At 43.6% G+C, this 23,453-nt stretch overlaps 1 protein-coding gene across 1 annotated transcript; it reads left to right on the top strand.

Annotated features, from left to right (window-relative positions):
* The first annotated feature begins 10,872 nt into the window (after positions 1-10,872).
* LOC130521800 (protocadherin-20) lies at positions 10,873-14,783 on the top strand. Its single transcript, XM_057025605.1, has 2 exons — positions 10,873-11,033; positions 11,413-14,783. The coding sequence occupies exons 1-2, from the start codon at positions 10,986-10,988 to the stop codon at positions 14,032-14,034; spliced, it is 2,670 nt and encodes an 889-aa protein (XP_056881585.1). The 5' UTR covers positions 10,873-10,985; the 3' UTR covers positions 14,035-14,783.
* The last annotated feature ends 8,670 nt before the right edge of the window (positions 14,784-23,453 follow it).

A 23,453-nucleotide genomic window follows, 5' to 3' on the forward strand; every position in this document is an offset into this window, starting at 1 on the left:
TTCAGACTGATGACAGCCGTGGCTAAACCCACTTGACCAGTTGACTTGACCACGCTGTCATTTGTCTTCTCCAGTGATGTCCAGGCTATTGATGTGTTGGAGGTATACATGACTTCACCCCCCCCCCCCTTTAAAAAGTGTTTGACGAGAGAAAGAGAGAGAAGAAGGCTTACAAGATGTACCCACACCCCCCTTGGGAGATGGACAGACTCGTAAACACAGGAAGGTGCACTTGAAAGCAAATGGGAATTGGGATGGAAATAGATGCACATCGAGGTTTCCTGCAGGGTTGGAAGAACACATGTGGGGCGCACCGCTGAGGTGGAAATGTAAGGCTGGAAAGGCATTGTGGGTGGTCAGTATCATTATAAAGAATTACATTAGAATCATTTAATAACTTTTTTCTTTTTAAAGGTAGGAAGCAGCACCAAGCTAAAGTAAAACATACTAGGGTCTCGGAAATATGTCCTCAGCCTGCGTGGAAAAGAGTGTATCACAAAAGGTCAACAAGGTCATGAGAAGGAATTGCACCATCAATGCATTTCTGCCTCATAGAATTCCTGGATATCCTCAAGGAAAAAAAAAGAAATTGTAATTACACAAGGAATAGCAGATTGGTTTTCTACCCTTACAACAAAAGACGCATGCGAGGCATTGGGTGTAAACATGTGATTAACATTGCTTGGCCTACATGCAAACAATGTCGCCGACATATTTGCATAACAAAGTGCGTGAAGAAGGCATAATTCCGAACAAGGAAGGGAGCCCGCAATGGCAACGATTATGCTAGGTAATAGGGTGTGAAAGGTGGCCCAAAAAGAGCTCTGCAGCAGATTTGCGGCGTACACGTTTCCAGCAGCAAGTCACATGCACTACAGTGATGCAAACACCCGTTCCCTCCATCCAAAAGACGGACGTTATTACATTTTATTTTCAGAGGCAGTTTCCAAATGTTCCCGCCGTCTCCAAAGGGGTTATTGATTCGAGTCCTGATCTACAAATAAATATATTGTTTGAGTTCATTTGGGGGGGGGGGGGGTTGTGCTGTCAGCAATGTTAAAAGGACACAGCTCATCTGGCTGATGGATGGGAGCAAATGTAGCCCAGGGCCTGAGGGCGATCTGCAAGAGAAATGTATTGTACCTTATAATACTCACAAAAATGCACACATAAACATCCCCTCCAGATGGGTCCCCCTTGCCAGCAGCAGGGCCCATTGTGTGGATGCACATGTGTGTGCACGCACGCCTGCGTGCACATCCTTTAGATGAGTCCAGAACGATCTCAATCTCAAGAGTGATGCTTTGACAAATATTTTTTCCGGCTGCATTTCTACGCTAGTATTTTCCAATGCAAATGAAAAACTGTTTTTAAAGCACATACGCTCGTATTGTTGTGATTTATTCCATTAATTTAATGTGCAAATAAAGTTGCAAATAAAGTGTATTGTGTGTAAATGCGCAAATCGTCACATGTGTGCAGTGTAAAGTATAGTAAAGTATTCCTGCTGATGATAACATGAGGAGTCCTCTCGCAGATGCCCCCGTTCCAAACACCAGACAGCCAATCAGCCCCCCCGAGGTCAAAGCTCAAGTCTCGGGGGGGAGATCTCCTGCCCTTCGCCCTTTAGGTGCTCTTCCCTGATGTTCATTCTCCAGAGGTGTCACACGAGAGGGGCCGAATGCGAGGCAAGGGAGTGGAGTGTGGGATGACGGGGATAAGGAACCCGAGAAGGTGAAAGAGGACGGAAAGTGCTTTGAATGGGTGAGGCGAAGGAGAGACGAGGAGGAGAGAAGGAGAGAAGGAGAGCCAGGATGCGGCGAGGAGAGAATCAGGGTGTGCAAGGTTAACGACAAAGAGGGAGAAACTGGAAAGAGACCAGTGAAGAGGCTGCATTAGCGGAACATCTCAGGCCAATTACCCTGCTCCTTCCCCTCCTTTTCCATCCTTCTTCTGTTCTCACTTCTCCCTCACTTTCTTCGTCTCGGCTCTAACTATCCACGTGCTGTCAACAGCGAGAGATCCTTAAATGATACCAGTCTCCACTGGCGGGATTTATTTCCCCGTGCAACAATAGGAAGGAAGGATCCGAGGAAAGATAAGAGGAGAGGAGAGGCAGCTCTTTCAAACGGTTCTTCACTGCCATCTAGTGGTAGGCGTCTCAACCGAGACTCCCTCAATGTTGCTCATTAGTTCTAGTCAGCTACATTATTATTACAGCAAGGTGATAAAAAAAATCAGAGGTGTTGTGGACCTGTGCACAGCATGTGTTGTCTTGTCTGCATGCTACTCGGTTTCCTTTGTTCTGCCATACTACAACTCTGGGGGAAAGGAGTCAGAGATCTAACTTTCTGCTAAATAAAGCAAATTATGCCTTTGTCAGTATCTCGGTGCCGCTCTGATAGCTACATTTTGTAAAATCTATCGTATATTGTAATAATAATAATTGGCCCATAAATATGTGTAAATGCTTCTTTTCTTAACAGTGCAGTGAGGCAGTTTATAGTTAGTGTCAGGTTGAAGCTTGTAGAAGAACATTTGTGGAATTAAAGTAAATGTGCACAGAGCTTTTACTTGTTCGCTTTTAATTAGGATTGTTCTTTAATGAACTCATCCCTAAGGCTAATTGTCAGGCAGTATATTTGCATGTCGATAAAGAGGTCAAAGGTGCAAATTGCTGGAAACTGGTAAAAAAAAAAAAAAGAAGAAAAGAGAAAGAAATCACAGGAGCGCTGCAGAAATAATGGGACATCTGCTCCAGACATCTGTAGCCAGGAGACAGCGGGGAGCTTCCTGTTGTCTCACCTTGAGGGTAAATTAGCAAAGTAGGAAAATATGGCCGGGGTAAACGATGCTGACAATCACACGGAGGGAGGACAGAAGAGACCTCGGGACGTCATCGTTCTCACATCTCCCACAAACAAAGGGTCACAGAGGATGGACGCCGTGGCAGCTTTGGCACGCCCGTGTGGCAGCTTGATGGATTCATGACCTTACTAGTTGCATGAAAATGTGCTTTTCATATGAATTTTATAATGACATTTATTTATTTTTATAAAACTGGGAAAATGGCTCAATCCAGGTGTTTAAAAAGAAGAAAAGAGGAAAAAATAAACATCCACCTACATGCTGGAAGGATGTAAGTGTGTGTTTTGGTTTTCTTTTCACATTTTTATGACTTCCAGTATTTTTGAAACTCTAGAGTGGACCTTTTTAACATCTGCAAATATGGCAGATCTGGTTAATAAAATCTGCTTTCCCCGTTTATTTTTATATTTCCACTTAATTGTTTGCTCTGTGGCTTTTTCCTGACCTCATTTGAGGATCTGCAGCAGTCAGCTCGTCTCGTTATTGTCTGTGGGTTGTCTTATTTAATGTCGCCGTCAATAAAATAAAATCCATCTCAAAAAAATGAGTTACCTCAAACCAATGAACACGTGTTTGAACTCGTGTAATATTCCAAGCTGTTAGGTCTCATTTTCAGGAAGCACACAGCGAGTGCGCAGGTGTCAGGTCTGCAGAGACGGAGAAGGTGTGTGTGTGTGGTTGTGAGATGGTGTCAGATGAGATATTGATGACAAGTCAGTGATCTTGTCTCTTGTTTCCCCTTGGCTTAATGTAAGGGCACAGTGGAACGGTGGCACAACAAATGCCTCGAGTCACAGTGACAACCTGACCCCTGGGAGACAAAATACCCTTTTTTGTTAATCACCCTCCTCCTGTGCCCCCCCTCCCCTTTTCCAATTTCTTTTTGCCTTCTTGTTTCTTGTCATGTCTAATTCATCTGTTCTTAACCTTTGCTTTCTCTCTGCACCCAAACAGGAACCACCAACTGTTTTGGATGTTGTGTACATTACGCACACGCACACACACACCCACACAGCACTAACTCCCCATTCTTTTTTCTTTTGTTCCACCCCTTTTGTAACTATAGGGTGGAAGGATTCCTTCTCTGCTTTTAAGCCCACAATCATGTGGGGGGGAAGGCATTTTTTTCCTTTCAAACCAATGCATAACAAGCGTGTGCACTTAAAAAGAATAGAAAGCACGCTGAGCACAAACAGCCCGGGGGGGGAGGGGGGTGGGGTGGCTGGAAGAAAAGGTGTTCCCTGTACTTATTCCCTCTGACCCTTTCTCCACCAGACGGACATGATGTGCCGTCAGATACGACCTTGAGGGGAGCCATTGTCTCGCAGGAGCCTCACTCACACATCACATCTGATGGCTGCGGCGATGGGAATGAAAAGCAACGCAGCGCGGCAGCATCTCTGCGACGTCTAGCTTTATGTCAGCTGCATTAGTATACAGCCCGGGCAGAGTTGTCTTTTTCAATTACGGGAGCTGTACGCTGTAGTGGCTCCAAATGTTCTCTGGTATGTTTTCATGGAATTTCCATTCTGCATCACAGCTGTCTCTGCGAAAGCTTTGACAGTCAGGAACTATTCCTAGCATGGTGATGTATTGTGTGAGATAACACGCTCACGCTTTGATGGGATAGAAACGCTTCTGTGTTTGCTGTATTGTTGGCTTGTTTTACTCAACTCTTATTTTGCACTATATGTATATTTTAATAAAGAGGAATTCTATGCATTTTGCACATCTGGTTTACACATTAATGCTTGATACCAGGATTGTCTCACCACACGTGTAGCAGCACATGGCTGCTCTGCTCCACCTAAGAGCCGCGTGCTTACATTTCATCCGCGACCTTTCAGCATTTCGGTGAGCTGCTCGACTGCACCTCTGTGCCTGCAGGGGATTGTTTAGGGTTGTGAAACGCTGCCCAAATTTACCCAACACATCTTATCTCATGAGAAGCGAGAAGAGTCTGACAGGGATACCTGGTTACCCTGTAAGCTTGTTTTGGGAGGTTCCAGTTGTATTTGTGACATTGGCACAGAGGAAACAGAGGAAACAGAGGAAAGCCCCCTCAAGGAACGGACCTCGACCCCATCGAGGAAATTTTGGGTAAGTTGGGATGTGAAGTGGACGGATAGATTGTTCATTCAAAGGAAAGTGTTTGGCTGAAGAAGACGATGGGGAATATCATTACTGAGCTGTGCCGCTGTATCAGCAGCAAAAAAAACATATATTCAAGAGATCGGATTAAAATAAAAACAATAGGACTCACTTCAACTGATATGCATTGTTGTCAGAGCAACCATGAGCAGTTTTCATGAGCATTATGACAGGTGAACCAAAACTATACCCCCCCCATAAACAAATATCTGGCTTAATCGTATTTGGTGGAGATGGTAACGGACGTGCTTGGGTGTCTGGTTTGGTTTGGCTGTGTGTTTGTGTGTTGATGATAATCACACATATATTCTGTGTGTTTTCTGTGTTTAACCATCAGCTTGAGGCAGCTTGGCCAATTTCTGTCCAAGAGTCAAGAAGAACATCTCCAAAGTTGCAGATGATGACTGCACTTCATTCTACTAAAAGAGAATAATAGTAATAAATAAGTTTTATTCCTGTAAATTTCATATACATATAGATTGAAGTCCAAAATTAAATAATGTGTTTCCACTGAAGGGTGTTTTGGACACAAGCTTTGTAATTCTCCGCTGGAAGACATATGGAGGATGTTCAACACCTGATGTTTGTTGGCAGGGTTGTCGTTACATCCACAGCGGTTACCTTGGCAATTTCCATTTTTAGACATTCTGTCTCTTTTACTGTCCATATGTAATGCGCCGCCCTGTCGCCTCGTAGCTAACGTGACTGCATAGGTCAGGTCCTGTGTCACGTAAATATGGGGAAAAAAGTATTTCAGTCACACTTTTAAGATATATTTCTGGATCAAACCATCTGAAATTCCTCCTCATAGTTCATAAAAACTTTTAGGTTAAATTTGAAAGGTTTTTGGAATCTCAGGTATTCCCACTACCATTTTTTACTGCGCTCTTTAGGTTTTACGCCTTTCAAAGGGTAATGGAAACCCCACTGCTAAATGAGTTTTGCTTGAGTGGTTCTGAGGAAGATAAAATGGCCTTCTTTATGAACCAAAGCCGTTCCTGATCTGGAGAAGCTAACACGCATGCAACAAGGCTGAGAGGCATGTGCTTCAGTCAGGGTAGCGTGTCAGCATGGAATAATTTATTTAACAAATCAAACTAATTAAAAAGAAATAATGTGTGTGAGTGTGTAGATATGAATAATGTAACGTACATTATATGTGTAGATTTTGACTTAAATAGTAGGTCTCAATCAATATATTCTGAAAATGTTCACATCAGTGGAGTGTGTCAGAATGAGAAGACCTTTTTATGTCGCACTTCAGGTTAGAATAGAATGACAAATGTGTGATCTGCAACTGTGAACACAGAATAATAACAGAGCGCGCAGCACAAAATTATAATCAAATTCTGGGTGTAAAAGGTACCGTAAGTGTCACGGAAAAATGTCGTTCTCTTCAGAAAATACCACGACTTTCCTGGAGTGGTGAACAAAAAATAACAATCACACACAGCACATTTTTACAATAGATTAGATGATGTGATGGTGTAGTGCGGTTGCCATTATCCCCAATAACGTTTTTTGAAGACTCTGTTGGATAGCTTGGGTGATCTACTCAAAATCATCACTCTGAGCCTTTGAAAACATCTATAGGCTACTGTTAGCAAGCAGAAACAAGCACCTGCGGTAGGCCGATCGATTCCAAACTTCATTACCCGGAAGCCTGGCTAGTAATCTCTGTGCTCACAGCAGTGAGAGGCACACATTCTATCACTGCAGCTGCTCTGGATGGAGTATCAGGCCCGAACCTGAAGAGGTCAAAAAGACACAATCACAGCCCAGCCAGCTTTACGACTCCAGATGACCCCCTCCTTCTCTGTCTTGCTGTTTGTGTTGGTGTGTTTTAATCCCCCCCCCCCCCCCTCCTTTGTCCCTTGTCTCTCCAAGATGTGTTTTCTCACATCGTAGCCAGCAGAAAACTGATGGCAGCATCAGGCGGCGGAGCTGTGAAGAGCGGAAGAAGGTGGCGGGCAAGAGTACTTTCTCCTTTTAATTGAAACAGACCTTCCAGCGGTGTCATATTTCCTCAGGACAGCTCTATTTTGTACATAAATGGGCTCCATGAGCTCGGTTTGAGACCACGGCTGCAAACTTGAGTGAGCGCACTCATTCCTGATGAATACCGAGTTCATCCTTTTTCCTTTGCACGTTTTACGTCAGAGAAAATTGGGTCTTCACAGGGAAAATGATGGACCATCTGCTCATCAGGATTAAGTGCAGTTCTCTGGGTTGTCGCCCAGGGCTGCTCAAACAAAGCAAGGTTAAAAACAAAAATTGTCGCTTTAGCTGTAGCGTTTGTGTTTCTATGTTCTTAAATTGAACCAGTAGATGGCAGTAAGAGAGCAAGAACATGATAGGACGGGTTCAGATGAAAGTTAAATGCAGATGTAAAAGCCATGTTGATCAATCTAGCATAACTATATAGATGTAATATCCTTTGTATTTGCACTGCTTCCCTCTCTGCACAGGCGTATACACCCAACAATTTACAGCAATCCTTTCCTGCAGTGAGACGGAGACAACTCTGTTCCCCTGAGAGAAGAAGCAGTCATATAGCTGAATCACCAGGCTGGGGAGGAAGGGGCGGGGATGTCTAAGATAGAAATACAAGCTGTAAATTGTCTTAAATCACACTTTATATGAGCACATATTGGCGCTAAACTCTTTTCCCTGTGAGCAAACCCCTATCGTATGCTACAGACTGCAGGAGAGCAAAATCTAAAGAAAATAATCAAAAGGTCTCTCATTTGGGCCTCACCAGAGTCCAGTAATCTACGAGTTCTAAATGAGACTTCCGCTCTGATAAATCTGCTTGCTTTGGAGAGACTCATTTGGCACTCCATTTAAATCAAATTGATGGTTAACTTGCAGCAATTATTGTGTTGTGATAAACAGAGGAAATGCAGTTTTGATTAATCAGATGTTGGAAAAGCGAGCATTTCTGAGTCCACTGTATTGATTTGCCGACAAGCAATTAGGGAGGCGCTTCATGGCAACGCAGCTGTGATGCACACTCCAGCTCTGACTTCCTTCCAAATGGCAGCTGAAAGAGAGCGCATATTTTCCAGCACATATGAGACTAGTGTTTATCTAGAGAATGATGCAGCTCCTGAGAGCAGAGCCACGGTGAAATTGTCCAGAGGACTGCAAAATGAAATTTCTGTCATCCATATTTATGCACTTTCCAGCAGTCGTGACACTTCCAATGACCGCAGTGTGAGTTATTTATTTGTTTATTGAAATACATAAAGCTTATTGTCACGATGAATGCATCAGGAAAGCTCCAGCGCGTATGATTTTTCATCATCTTGTGTCAAAAAGATAAATCGATAAGCTTTTACGCGTAATAACCTCAGCACACTTCTCGCCGTGTTAATTTAGGCGTAACATATTCGTATAAACAGTAATGTGATGGGTCATGTGTCTGTTTCTACAGTAGCTCAGAACAGACAAAAAGGTGTGACTATGACCTGAAGTATTTGTAAATATTACTTCGTTGTAATTTATACCTTGTCCAGAGCAAATTCCAGTCATGATTTGTAAATATATAGTGAAATCTAATACTCCTAATTGTTTTTTCCCACTTGGAGCCTCAGGTTATAAGACTGGAGGACATTTTTTCTGTCTGTTTTTACAATATATTTGGACACTCACAGTCTCTGGGATCGAAATGAGATTTTTCCAAGTTTACGTTCTTAGCACAAGATGGCACCAAATACCACACACAATTTAAACCGACATTTTCATGCCTACAGAACAGTGACCACAAAGTTTTCCCCCGACTGCATTCCGCCACGTGCCGCCTCTGTGCATCGTGATCCATCTTACTCAACAGCAAACGGAGCTTCGTCACGCCGGAGCTATCACGATAGCTTAGCACCACTTTGATTAACAGGAAAGACCAAGGTTAAGAGGACATCTGGGGAGAGATTACCCAGCCTCATCTCACACAAGTTACAGCTGAAAATGATGTTATTAAGACCAAAGTAATGCTGCTTGTTGACCTCAGTCGACTCTTTGTTAGACAGTAAACTGGAGCTACTGTAAGAAATTCACATTAAAACAGTCCTAAAGACACTCGGGTCTGCTTTTACTTCACCACGGCACTAATCTAATATTAAACAATCGTGTACATAATGAGCATGTACTCTGAACTTGTAACTGTATAACTCAAATCAATTTAAACTGGAGTTTACCAGATCCTAAACACTCTTAATCAACCCCAAGTGAAGTGATGGGGAGTGAATAGGAAACTCGTACAGAAGAAGGTCAGGTAGTAAAGTCACGGTATCGGGTTCTTTGAAAGACACGGTTCCAGTTCCATGTCAAGCCACTGCTACCAAATTAATAATGTAACGACAGTAAAGCCTGTAAGCTGTATGTAATGTAGGCAAACAGGACACCGTTGATTGACTACTCACTCTTTGTGGGAGGAAAATAGAGCAAATATGACGTAATAAAGAAGATAATGATCTGTTCTTCGAGGGTGCTGAAGCTGGGGCGTGAACGTCACATTTCTGGTGAAGGGTTGCCATTCGTTCCTTCATATGTGTGCACAATATAAAGGGTGTGATTAGCAGCATTGCACGCACTCCTCTCTGGTTCACATCGTAATAATGGTTGGGGGTTTCTGCTGTAACTTGATTTAAATCCTCTGCACGGACTCCTCGCAGATGATCAACAGAGCATTTACGACTCTGCGCCTCTAATGGCACTCGTTTCTCTCCTCTGTCACTCTGTCCCTCATCTTAACCACCGATGTCACAGCAGGCATTTCCAGGCATGTTCCGGAGCTCTGAGCACGGACCGAAACAACTCCAGATCCATATTAATGTGCAATCAGCTGCCACTCAAACACCCAGCATAGCAACATGCTGCACATGTGACCGACGTCTATGTTTATATCATCTGATGTTACATTTAGGCCTCTGCAGTGTTAATCAAGCGGTTCCCGAAAAAGAGAAAATGGATGTCACGTGGGGGGATAGAGTGTGAGTGTGTGAGACTCATCCCATTCCGCCCTTTTTTTCCAGAGAACTTCAATCACTCATTTTCTCTGAGCAGTATGCTTCCAATCCCAGCAAACAGCTGGCCCAGCATTTAGAACACATGAGGATTAGAGGGTTGATTTAGTTAAAGGCTCAATCCGGAATCAGACCATCGCACCACTTATGATGCCAAGATCACCTCTCTGTGGCCCTGCTGATAATATTTTCACCGGTTTTACATCTGCCTGCCTGCCTGCCTGTCTGCCTGCCTGTCTGCCTGCCTGCCTGCCTGCCTGCCTGCCTGCCTGTCTGTCTGTCTGTCTGCCTGCCTGCCTGCCTGCCTGCCTGCCTGCCTGCCTGCCTGCCTGTCTGTCTGTCTGTCTGCCAGATATATTTTCATTATTTTCACTATGTATCCATGATTAATCTCAAAAATCATGATCTCATCACTACATCGCTACATTGCTTTTATTCTTCATTTACTCCATTTACTCTAACAGTTATTTTTTTGTTTTCTTTTTTTTTTTTAGAACTAATGCTGGATTAAACTAATCTCTTGGCCGGGGATATCTTACATCTTGCTAAGTCTTGTGTATTATTATGAGCTCATCTGGTAATCATACGCTTTCACTTTACCAAGGGATTATAAGGAATGTTGTTTCTTTTGACAGCATGCTTTTTTGTGTGCATGTCAAACCAAAAAAAAAAAAAAAAAGGTGCAGCGAGTGTGCATACATGAAAAATGAATCTGCAGCCTGAAGTTCCTCCTGCCCATCTGCTGTTATTGGTGGGCACCAGGGGCTGATTTGCATACGGGGGGAGTGTCCTGAGCGTACACTGGGATGAATGACCTGTTCAAGTCAGACAGCAATGAGGCGTTGCACTCAGCAGAGGTCTGCGCTGTTTAAAATTCAAAATGCTGAGTTTTCCTAAGCTGTTATGCTTCCTGTGAGTGGAATACTCGAATAGGACATAAACATGTTCAACTACAGACATTCCAGCTTTAGCAATGGAAGAGTAATATGGGTAAGTGTCTTTGCAATTCAGTTAAGGGACCCAAATGACTTCTGCACAACTTTTTTAACACCGTTGTGGCACCATTTTAGATGACGGCAACAGCGATAACTCCTAAGATGGATTAAGGAAGTCTTTGTACATTTGATCAAAATGTCAGTGCACAATTCTGTGAAAATCCGAACAAATCAAATTCTCTCAAATGAATAACTGTAACATTTTGGCCAGTAACATTAGCGGATTTTTTATTTCTATGCGCCCAGACACCTGTTATTGAAAACAAAATATTTACGCTTAATAATATTTTTACTGAGTATTTCTTCATGATTGGAAAATGTAATCACATAGAGAACTTATTTCACACGCTTCAGTTTTCTCTATTTTGTTACAGGGGTTCTACATCGTCTTGCTGTACAGCAGCCCCCCTTCCTGTCTAGCAAATTTCAACCAAGCAAAAGAGCTCATCTATAAAATAAAGGAGGGATTACCAAAGGGAACCTATATTGGGGCCATTGGACCGGACTTGAATTTGGATTTCACTGTTGACCCCCCCTTTTCATTCAGTTTTGCACAAAAGAAGGTCAGCGAACAGTACGTGATCCTTAATAATACCACCGGGGAGCTTTACACATCTGCCACAGAAATCGACCGGGAGGCCCTCTGTCCTGATAACTATGAGCAATGGGGATGCGTCCTCCCTCTAGATGTCTTCGTACTACCGCAGCAATACTTTCAGCTGGTCAAAGTTAAAATTGTTATCCAGGATGTGAATGACAACAGGCCAAAGTTCCCCGTGGATGAGATTTCCATAACTATTCCAGAAAATGCTCTCGTTAATGCTCGTTACGCTGTGGAGCAGTCTGCAGTGGACCCGGACCTGGGCAGCCACGGCGTGCAGACCTACTGGCTCGTTAATGATTTTGGCGTCTTCACGCTGGATGTTGAGGAAAATGAGGGGGGTGAGCTGACACCTTTTGTCATTGTGACGGATGCTTTGGACAGAGAAACCCAAGCTGAGTATATCACTGACATCATCGCCGAGGACGGCGGAACCCCCCCTCTGCTCGGTGCAGCAACTTTAAAAATAGTCATTGCAGATGTGAACGACAACTGTCCCCAGTTCACAGAGTCGCAAATTAATGTGACTCTCCATGGAAATGCCAGTAAAGGGACACATTTGGCACGCCTGCATGCTTTTGACCCGGACCTTGGCGCTAATGCACAGATCAGCTACGCTTACAGTGAGCGCGTGCCAAAGGACACTCGGAGCCTGTTCCATTTGGACAGAATCACAGGGGTAATTAAACTAGCAAGAAAGACAGACACAGGCACGGCCACATTTTACAAACTCACTGTTCTGGCCAATGGACCTGGCTGTATCCCTGCTGTTGCCACCATTCATGTCAATATTATCAAAGTTGTCACTGGACCCCCTGCTGTTATAACGCGGTACATCGCTCCTGAAAAAGATGGGGTCGTGACAATAAAGGAATCGGAACCAGCATTTTCTCCAATTGCTTTCTTTACAATCAAAAACATTGCCATGAACCAAAGGGTGGAATGCTTTCTGGAGGGGACAGGCCCCTTCAGGCTCACCCCTTACCAACGGTTGAGAAACGAGTACTTGCTGGAGACTACAGAAAACCTGGACTATGAGAAGACCCAGGAGTATGAGCTGATCGTGGTTGCTAGGACTACCCAAGACATTGTTATCGAGACCTTCCTGAAGGTGCAGGTGTTGGATGAGAATGATAACGCTCCAGTGTTTGAGAAGTCCCTGGTAAAAATATCTATTGATGAGAACAATTCTCCAAACACATTCCTGGCCCAGCTACAAGCAACAGACCAGGACAGCGAAGGCAGGGGAGAAGTTATCTACCTCCTCGGAGGTGATGCTCCTGAGATTTTCATACTGGATCGGGTGACCGGTGTTCTGATTGTGGCTGCGTCCCTGGACCGTGAAGAGAAAGAGACCTACAGATTCATTGTGAGAGCAGTAGACCAGGGCACGCCCAGGAGGGAGTCCATTGCCACTGTGGTGTTGACGGTTCAGGACCGCAACGACAACAGCCCTCGTTTCCTGAATAAGGACTTTACATTCTTTGTACCGGAAAACTTCCCAGGTTACGGTGAGATAGGAGTCATCTCTGTGACGGATGCTGACGCTGGGGAAAATGGTTGGGTGGCTCTCTCAATCATCAATGGCAGTGACACCTTTATGATAGACACGGGTCGAGGGACGCTGAGGGCCAAGACTTCGCTGGACCGTGAACAACAAGGGACATATCAGTTGTGGATTGAGGCGGCAGACGGCGGAGAGCCGGCTCTTTCCTGCGTTACTATGATCACCGTGCTGTTGTTGGACGTAAATGACAACCCACCAACTGTCCTGTTCCCTCAGTCCAATCAGTCTTACATGTTAGTACTACCAAACACACTCCCGGGAACATCGATCACTGAAGTTTACGCCGTGGACAGAGATACCGGCATGAATGCAGTGATCGCTTATAGTATCATTAAGAGGAAAGGTGGCGAGCCAGGATCATTTGCAATCGACCCAGAGACAGGAAATATTACTTTAAAGAGAGAACTCAGTAACCGGGGCCTCTACAGCCTTCTGGTGAAGGTCAGCGATCACGGTCAGCCTGAACCGCTTTACTCCACAGTCATGGTTAACTTCTTTGTGAACGAGACAGTGAGCAACGAGAGCTACATCCAGAGCTTGTTGACCAAAGAGGCTGACATTGAAGTAGAGGAGCGGCCTTGGTACATCAGCCAGATGAGAGAGGGGCCAGAGAGGTACGAGTCGCTCAGCTGTCAGCCCATCCTCATTGTCCTCTCAGTAACGAGTCTGGGGCTGTTCTTTTTGGTCATTATGCTGACATCCTTCATATGCCTGCGGAGGTTCAGGATTCACAGAAAGAAACAATCGGAAGCAGAAACGCCGTTAAAAATGAAGAACGACTCAGCACAAGGGGTGAACAGGAAGCTCAGGCAGATCTCAAACATTTGAACCGTCTAGGCGTTTAAAAGCACCACCGTTTACATGAATGTTTACAAAAAGTCAAGTGGAGTTCTTAGATGAAGTTACTTGTTTTGTTGCAGGATTGCCACGGCAACACTGTTCTATAGGCTACTAAATCCAAACTGATGAAGACATTAGCATTGACGTCACAATAGCTTCATAGAGCCGAAGGAGCAGATTCATTTAAAGACACGTAAGAGTCTATGCAGATATTGTACAAAAATATTTTACAACTTTATAAATGCTGTATATATTTTTTTTTTAGAAAAAAAAAAGGTACGGCTGCTCAGAGCAAATTTAACTTTGTTTTTTATCAATTAAACATTAGCTACAAATGATTTTAAATCTATTTATTTATCAAATAAATCTTTAGCGATATAAAGTAACAACATGGCCCAGAATTAAACGATGCGTGGAAAAACTGGTAATGTATTCATTCATGGCAAATTTAGCATGACGACGTGTCAATATACATCAACTTAGATCATTTTGTTGTATATATATATAGCAACAGGTTATTTCTGGTGCACGGTCACATCATGTCTTAGAGCCATGGTTTACTACCACACGTCCTGCTTTCTATGAAGGTTCACTGAGGTTTTGTTTTTATATGTAACTACATGTAACTATCGCTCCTTCTTCCACCTACGTTAGGCTTTCGTGTGACTCTAAACATGTCTGTGAAAACCTGCTGTCTGTGATTGGAAGTGAAGTCAAATATTAAAGATGCTTTATTTTTATAATACGCTGGATTTTCTCATTGATGGCAACATGTGCATATGTATGACTCTTCACATGAGAAGGTGTAAAGCTTTTAATTATCTTTTTGGGGGAGAATGTAGTTTCACAGCTGCGCAGGTCTGTGGTATATTTACATGTCATTTTCACATTTCTGAGCACAGATGGTATTCTCTACAGACAAGCTTCAGACAAATAACTGCTACAGTTAAAACAGTTAAAGATCACCAGTCAGCGCTGTTGTCATCACAGGTCAGCGCTGGTGTGGTAACACCCACAGGTGCACTTGGAATGACAATCCCCACGATGACATGCAGCCTCACCTGCTCCTGTCATCAACTCGAAAACATGAATCAAGTCCAAACATTTATCTTTCCTTCTTTGTTCTGTCAGTTTTGCCCGATTAATCTCAAATTTGGGGCTCATCTTCAAAGTAATCGCGAAAGTGATTTTATCACTATATTGAATGTTCCCTCACCTCTGATCTGGTGGTGCTAAAGGTTGTGAAGACAGAAAGGATTTACTCCTCTTTGTGTGCACACTCCCAGCAGAGGAACTTTGTGTTGTGTTCGATGTCCTTTTAAATGTTTGTGGGTTTGCCACCTGCAAAACAGGAAAAGCATAAGCCCGTCTGACAAGAGAGTGTTCACACGTGCAGCTTTTGGAGCTACAATCGGTACTTCGGGGCAAAAAATGTGTCAGATACAGAACACACCACGGGCTCGAAACAGCTCAGTGTAATCCTTACTAATCGCCACCGGTGGCAACCGTGCATTACACTAACAGGCCGAAAGATGCCGATCATATTTACAGAGTGGATGCACATCTTTCGAGGCAGTTGATATAAAGGCAGTGATGAAACCTCAAACAAGTCGGTTGAGGTTTGAGTTTCCCTCAATTTGAGAATATATTAGTGTGGCGTTCATCCCTAAATGTCAGGTGTATTTGTTTAGGTGAGAGGATTAATGCGGCAAGCACGCCTTTGCTAATAGCTTCACAAGTCTGCACATGAACCGGATTAGTAATAAATCAATACTTCGCTGCAGGAAGAGAGAAAAAAAAACAAATCATGCTTCTCGTGTTACGGTTGGTGAAGTCACTCAACGTTTTCTGTTTGTCTTGACACAAAGCAAACAGCTACAACATATGATTAAGTGCTGCAATAACACTTTCCCCCATATCGCCTTTCCGGTTTCCCTTGGTCAGAGTGTTTCAATTAGTTTTCCCTCATTTGTGTGGGACAGGAGAAAGAGCAGGCCCTCGAGGGACTGATGACGGAAAGTGCTGCAGTCTGCAATCACAGGTGCTAAACAAAGGGTCGATCTCGGTCATGATGTCATTTCGCTGCAGTTTTGTTTTGTTTTTTTGATAATCTGTCGTAGTGTTGACTACAAATGCATATGAAAACTAGCAAAATGTTAGCACCAGCAGCAACCTGCAAAAATGTCTGTTGAGCAAACCTGTCACTTTGCGGTTGTTGAGTACGACTGCGGATGACAGCGGTAACCTGTTCTGCAAGGACTTGATGTTGCCTAAGTCTAAATAATAAAGTGACATAATCCACACAAGCTAACAAAGCTAATAAATTTAGCTTCTTTTACAGCTCCATCAAAGAAAGGTCCTTCTCTGTCTCCATCCCACCTTGATATGACTTTCAGAACTCTCTTCCTTTTAGTTTCTACAGGGGACGCTCCTGTTTGCACCGTGACAAATGACAGGCTTCCAAGTGCGTCCTGTGTCCGCACTAAAACCTCCGCAGAGCCCTTTCAAGCATGTCAGGACACCTTGGTTTAATCTTTAATCTTTAAGGGTTTTAAGTTTTCAAAACCCTTCTTGAGCTAAGAAGAGAGATTCCAATAAATCACCTGTCATCAAATGGTAAACTCAGTGGCTTAAATGGGACGTTGTAGCCGGTGTAAAAGCCACAGCTGCAGGGTGGTCACACAAGAAGGTAAACCGTGGAGGTGAGGAAACGCTGGATAAAGATGGTATCTCTGTGTCTAAAAAGCTGGCTTTTAAAAAAATAAATAAATCTATCACAAGCAAAATACCAGCAGAAGCTTCATTGGTAGTTTTCAGTTGTCATATTTCAATACAGCTGAATGACCAATGCTGATAAATGAACCTTCTTATATCCAGATTCTGATAAATCTCTTTTGAAATAATGTCCACCAATATGGAATTAAATAGCACGTTCATCTGCAAATCAACCTAATCCTTCGAACGACCTCTAACCCCAGTGTTAATTATTTTCCGGCCTCCGGAGGTATCATCAAATGTGTCTGTCTTGCTACATGAAGTTTGACTCCAGAGGCGAGGGCGCTGCTTTTCCACATGACTGATCACCTCCTCATGCGATAATCCTTCTGACAGTAAGTCTGGAACCTTCTGACCAGCGCTGAATAAACAGTGGGAGGGATGATTTGTCTTAAATCAGGTTTTTAAACTCTTTGTGACCTGAAGGATTAGGGATGTGTACTTTATACTATATGCCGGTTATTAAAACGACATAAGCAGGAGAGCCTAACGTGGCATCAAACGCAGGGTGCACGCTTGATGAATTACGCTGACTGCAAAATGGTTTTTTTTCGTTGCCTTCGGTGCAGATCATGGAGGTTCTGCTCGTGTGCGTGTGGGCGTGATGCATCGCAACTTGCAATCAGGGGTGTAAAGGTTAGAGTGTGAGGTTAAAAGCTGAGCGTCTGGCAGCGTCACGGCCGGATGGGTGTAACATGTATGTTGCCTGATGTATGGACGGAACCCTCCCGCCCTCAGCTGTCACCGCCAAATCTCAGGATTGACACAGGAACCTTTACTTACCTTACAAACACCAGGACGGACGCGAAAAAAGTCATGAGATTGGATGTCAACGCATTGAATGAAATATGTGAATGAAAACAAAAACGGTTGGAAAACAGCACCTCAAAAGCTTTTGGTGGTTGAAAACAAACATGCAGAATAGAAATGCACAAAAACACTGGCAGTATGCAAATGTACGATAATATATAGAACAGAAATGTGTGTAGAGATAAAAAAGACTTATTCTTAAAATAATTTGAATTCTTGATTGATTCAGTGCAATATATGATTTAGATAAGTTTAACATTCCCACAACCTCTCTCTTAGTCTTCTTTTCAATACCACAGAGAAAAATCAAGTCCAAATGTAGCATTACAGTCCAACAGAACCATAATATGAATACAAGCTTAAAAAGTGTAAACAGATCTCTCTCTCCCACTCTCTCTCTTATGTCTTTCTGACTATCTAAAATTACATTAAATTCTTAATGGTGCAGACAGCAAGTAATTACCATCAGTCACAGCCTGATCCCGTTTCCAGACTGGCTTTATTCTGAGGCCGCTGCATGGAAATCAAACAATTCAGACACAATGAGAGGCCCAGGTAGGGTTACGCTGGTCTGCTGAATGGACCGGGCTATGTTTCTCCGGTTATGACATCTATTGCACCCCCTCCACCTCGTCATAGTATACATTCTGTTCACCACCTTCAATAATGCACCCCCCCCAACCCAAATCAGTGCTTTTGATCCAAACACTTCTCTGATGAGACCAACCATAATCCGGCCGGACTCTTTTGATCCTGTAGTGGATTATGTAACTAATACGCTCTATTTCTCTTTTTCTTACACCCCTCCCCCAGCACTCAGGCACCCATCTATATACTGTATGTATTCTTTTTTATGCATTTCTTTTGCAGGTTTCTTTCAGTTTTGCTCACTGAAGGTTTTGCCTGATCTTTTTTTTGATCTTCAGCCAAAGCGAACCCGGGACCTTCGCTCCACAAGGCCGCCGTGTTAACCGCTGCTCCGATATACGCTGTGGTAAACAGGACGTTGGCCCGAGTCAAAAGAGAGCCTCTGTGACAGCAGTGTGACAGCGAGCATGTCTTTACACAAAAACAATATGGCTCTGTTTAGAGGCATCTTTCTGTCTGTAGTGGGGCCAGCGACGCGGGGTAATTATGGCAGATTGCATCTTCCGGTTGGACACAAAGATGAAGCTTGTACAGCCAGACGTTTGCCCCACATTAAGAGTCACAGACAGACACTTTTCATTGTTCCGTTTTAATCAAAGCGCAGTGAGGAAAAGCTGTTTTGAGATTTTAACGACCACTATCTAATCTTAGCTTCACAACTATGGTGCCTCAGTGTATTGTTGTTATTCTTTTTTTTTTTTTTAATAAAGTTTCAAAGCACAATGGACACTGTTCCAGGAAGTAACCTGGAATTACTGAAGACAAGTGGATCTAGTTCAACTAGAATCCAACAATGTGTTAACCCCACCTGGTTTTTCACTCCCACCTCTGTCAATTCATAACAGTGTGTAAGTGGCAAACATACCAAGAAAAATACAATGCTTTGTTTCCCAATATAGTCGAGTTCTGGAAAAGATCTTGAATCGAAATTGTTTGACAGTGTTGTGTTCCAGCGCTGGAATGTTTCTTCACATTTATGGAATGCTGCCCTGTGTCTATAATTAGCATTAGGTGACACTTTGTACAAACCCGGCTAGAATAGAAGTTCCTCTGTACAACCTCCTAAAGTGAAGGAACAGGTTCCAAGATACAGATACAGGTCAATAATTAAGTGGGCCGCCCTCTTTTTGAGGGGTTTTTGTCTGTCTCCAGGGACACTGCCCCAGGACCCAGACCTAGACAACCAGGCGGGGATAAACAAAGATAAAGTGATGAACCACTGGTCACTGCATTTGAAATGGTTCTCTTCTCCTCGATTTTCAACTCTTATATTTGCAGGTATTGTAATACGATAATTCTGTAATAAATACAATTGTCAACGAGAACTCTTCCTTACTCTTCCCAGTCGCCCTTTGTCACCAGGGAACCGGGCAATGAAAACACCCTCTAAATCTCAATGGGATCACTGGAAAGGCATATGGAAAAGAACCACGGCTCCATTTCCTTAATAATTTGATCCACACACATTTTAAGCCCAGTTATGAGAGAAGGAAAGTTGTTGTTATCCCTCCAGTTCAGATTAAGTGTCCCGAGTGTGAGCGGGTTTGCCCAAATAAAGTCTTCTTCCACTCCTGCCAAAGAGGTCTAAAAGGCTTTAAAACCAAGGTGCCCCATATGGTCCGAGTATCTGGCTGGCTGAGCCGTTGCACCGCCTGAGTTAATGAAGTGCCAGATGAGCGCTCCTTGTTAATATCAGCCACTCATGCATTTCAGGAAGTGTGTTCCTTCTGTCAAAAGGGTCTAAGTCTGTTAACCTAATTTGGTGAGAGATTTGGGGACAAAAGGAAATTATAGTTTCACATATTTTCTCCCTCTGACTGATGATGACGTTGGCACTGTATTTGAGTCACATTCACTGCAAACACACACGTATGCATGTATGTAAAGACTTCAAGGTCACCGTTCAGACTCAGCGATCTTAAAAAAACACACACAAGTGCAAAGAGCAAAATGAGAGGAAACGATCGACGGAATGAATCAAGGATAAATATGAAAACATGGGCACCTTTATACAACACTTTTCTTTTTTTCCACTCAAATTTCCACATCCAGCAGCCCTGTACATCCCTCCGAGCTCTCCGACTCAGTGATTTGTGTCTGCGTAAACACCAAACTGGGTCAATTAGTTCATGTCTGGGAGCCCAGAACAGAAACAGAATCGTTTTTCTTCTTCAGCGGCTACAAATGGATTAATTAAGCAGCAGTCATAATCATAACTCTGCACTGATGTCATCGGTTTTGAGGGCCGAGCCCCTCTCCCTCCAGCCTCTGTAACCGTTCCTGGGTCGTGATGTGTGGACGTGCCCGGGGGCCGTGCATGAGCCACGACACAAAGTTACTGTCCATGTGGGATGATATCGAGGCTGTTTCAACATCAGAGCATATGTGTTTCACGCAAGCCTCATTAGGTCTTTTATGATTCATTCAAGTCTCAACTGGATTTTAAATCCGTCTCCACATTAATGTTGTGCATATTTGCATTTGAAAATGATGGACATTAATGTTGTTGAGGCGCTCACACAGTCACTAAATGCAGGCAAATCTCAATGAAGGCCGTTATAAAACCCCGTTCATTCGTGTAATATCAGGTCAAAATGCAGCTGCTGCGATTAAAAAACATCTGTAGTGTGTCTTTATGTGAAACAAAAGTAAACACTCACACATGCACAATTATAAATGAAACGTGCTTATCAAGTTTCTGTACAACTTTATTCAGGCTCTGTAATTGTGGGGGGGTCTGCAATCTTTTCACCTCGTATCCCTCGTTGGTAATTTCACGCATCTTTGATTCACAAATAACGCCAGGTTACGCTTGAGCAGGCCCGAGCTGGGACACGTGCAAATGGCTGGGCAGCCGTGTGATTTCATAATTGGATTCTCCGCTAGATCCCATAAGATTTCAAGAAATTCATGTCAACAGCTACTGCTCGGGTTTTTTTTAAATGGGTGCTGGATTCCCTTAAATGAGTCGGCTAAGTGTCTGCAATAGGATGTCAGACGCATCAGAAACATCAGCAGTGAACACTGAAGCGCTCCGATGATGGCCGCAATTCAATTCAATTCAACTTTATTTATATAGTATCTGTTACAATCAAAACTGTCTCTAGGTGCTTTGCAGAGACTCAGTGCCTGACCCCCAAAGAGCAACAGAGGCAAGAAAAAAACTCCCCTTTAACAGGAAGTGGTTTGGTTGCGTCTCCCAGCTGAAATGTGGTTTCTAGGCTGGACGTTCAGTATGTTGCATTTAGTGTTCCTACAGCATAGAGGCCTTAGATATATTCCAATTCCAGGAAAGCCTTGACATAGAGTGGCTCTTATTCATTCATATTCTTATTCATGTGGTGAGCATATTTTCCACAGTCCTTTTTAAAAGAAATCTGAGTCTTCTTGGTCAAAAACACAGATTTTACTTCTGATTCTGACTGACTGTTGGCTAGAAAAAGGATGGATGGATGGATGGATGGATGGATGGATGGATGGATGCAGCTAACACCAAATATCAGCTGCTCCTGAGGGGGATGAACTCAGATGGTCACATATTATATAAACAAAGGCTCTCGGTGAGGTAAAACCTCTCATTCCTCATTCCAAGTGCAGGTCAGGTGATGTTTCCGTACAGAAGTCAAAGGCCAAAGAGCAGCTTCACAATACAGTCATCACCTCATTAGGAGAACCAGGGACCCAGAAGATGAACTGGCTGAATGGCTGTTTTGCCATCTAACAGGGGCAGAACATCTGTCTGCCTCTTAAGAGGGACAGTGAATATGAAGCCCAAGGTCAGAGCCGTGCTTCTTTTAATTGTCTTGTTGAGATGTTGCTGCTTAATTCATCTGCAACCACAAGACATTTACCATTTAAAGCCTTCCGTTAGAATATTAAATAAGAGGCCTCAATAAACACCTCAATAAAACAAGATAAACCCCCCAAAACTCTTTCTTCATTACAATGAGATGAACGACGTCCACAGATGTGGTGACAAACCAGTTGGACTTCAGCACCTTTGACCAGTAAATGATCCCATGCCTGGGCCATAATACAGTCTTTAAAGATTACTTATGTGTGTTGCAGAAACAGTCTATTTCATCTTGTTGATTAGATATTATTGCTTTAATTTGGGGGTTTTGCTGTAGAGTCTCAAGTGCAGGAGCTCTTCGAAGAACCTGTCTCTAATAGCGGCAACTGGGCTCTATATCAGGGACGGAAAGGTGCTTTTAGTCTTGTTTGCTCGGCTGAATAGAGCCGCGGTGTTGATGGTAAAGATCAATACCCAGCTGTAGATTCATCACTCAGCGCTCGCCTGCGCCGTCTCAGGTCAAAGCTAACTGGCCCCATTTGACCATTACTTTGTCATGTGTTATGGGGAACACGAGAGGTGCTTGGCAACAAAACGCTGGCAGGACGTTTGAGGAATGACCCATCTCAGGTTCTGGTCCGCCGCACACCGAAAACAACCATTACTGCTGACAAGCAGCGCCGATCGTGCTCATTAAGTGTCGACTCTCTCAGCTGCAGTTCAAGTAATAACAAGTGTTTGAAACTTGTCCAAATGCTCTTCGGTGCGTGCTCGTCGTCCACGTCATCCTCCGGCCGAGTCCGGGCCAAGCACGGCGCTCCGTTGTGAGCAGTAATATTGTGTCGGCTCGCCTCTGTGACGCTGCAGCTGTTATAAGTTCACCAGAGCGCTGAGCTTTGCAATACAAACTGGAATTTGCCTACAGATCCTGACAAAACATACAGGCGCCGGCTTTTGTTTTGCATGTTTGCATGTGGGCGTCGCGCGTGCCAGATGGTGGGGTGACAAATTCTTTGATTCTCATGTAATCAGCCTAAGCCTAAGAACACCAGGATGCCATAAACCATCACGTCAACAGTCAGTGATGGAGAACTGATGCTGAACCATCCATTCTGCAATTCTTTAGATCCGCTGAAGGCCCGGCGCTGTCTCTCCCTGCACCAGCATGCTAAACAGACAACTGAAACTTATTCTCCACGACTCGTAATTCTTTTTAAATTAGAGCAGCCGTACTGGCTGTTGTTGTTTTATTGGACTATCTTATTCCATTCCGTGCATTCATTTAACTGTAATTTAGCTGTCTTGGGTTATTTTATGATTTGCCAGAGCCATTCGTAGTAAAGGACACGAAGCTCTCTGTCTGTATCACCTTCACGTGTGA

Source organism: Takifugu flavidus, chromosome 2 (genome assembly GCF_003711565.1).
Source record: "Takifugu flavidus isolate HTHZ2018 chromosome 2, ASM371156v2, whole genome shotgun sequence".
Lineage (NCBI taxonomy): Eukaryota > Metazoa > Chordata > Actinopteri > Tetraodontiformes > Tetraodontidae > Takifugu > Takifugu flavidus.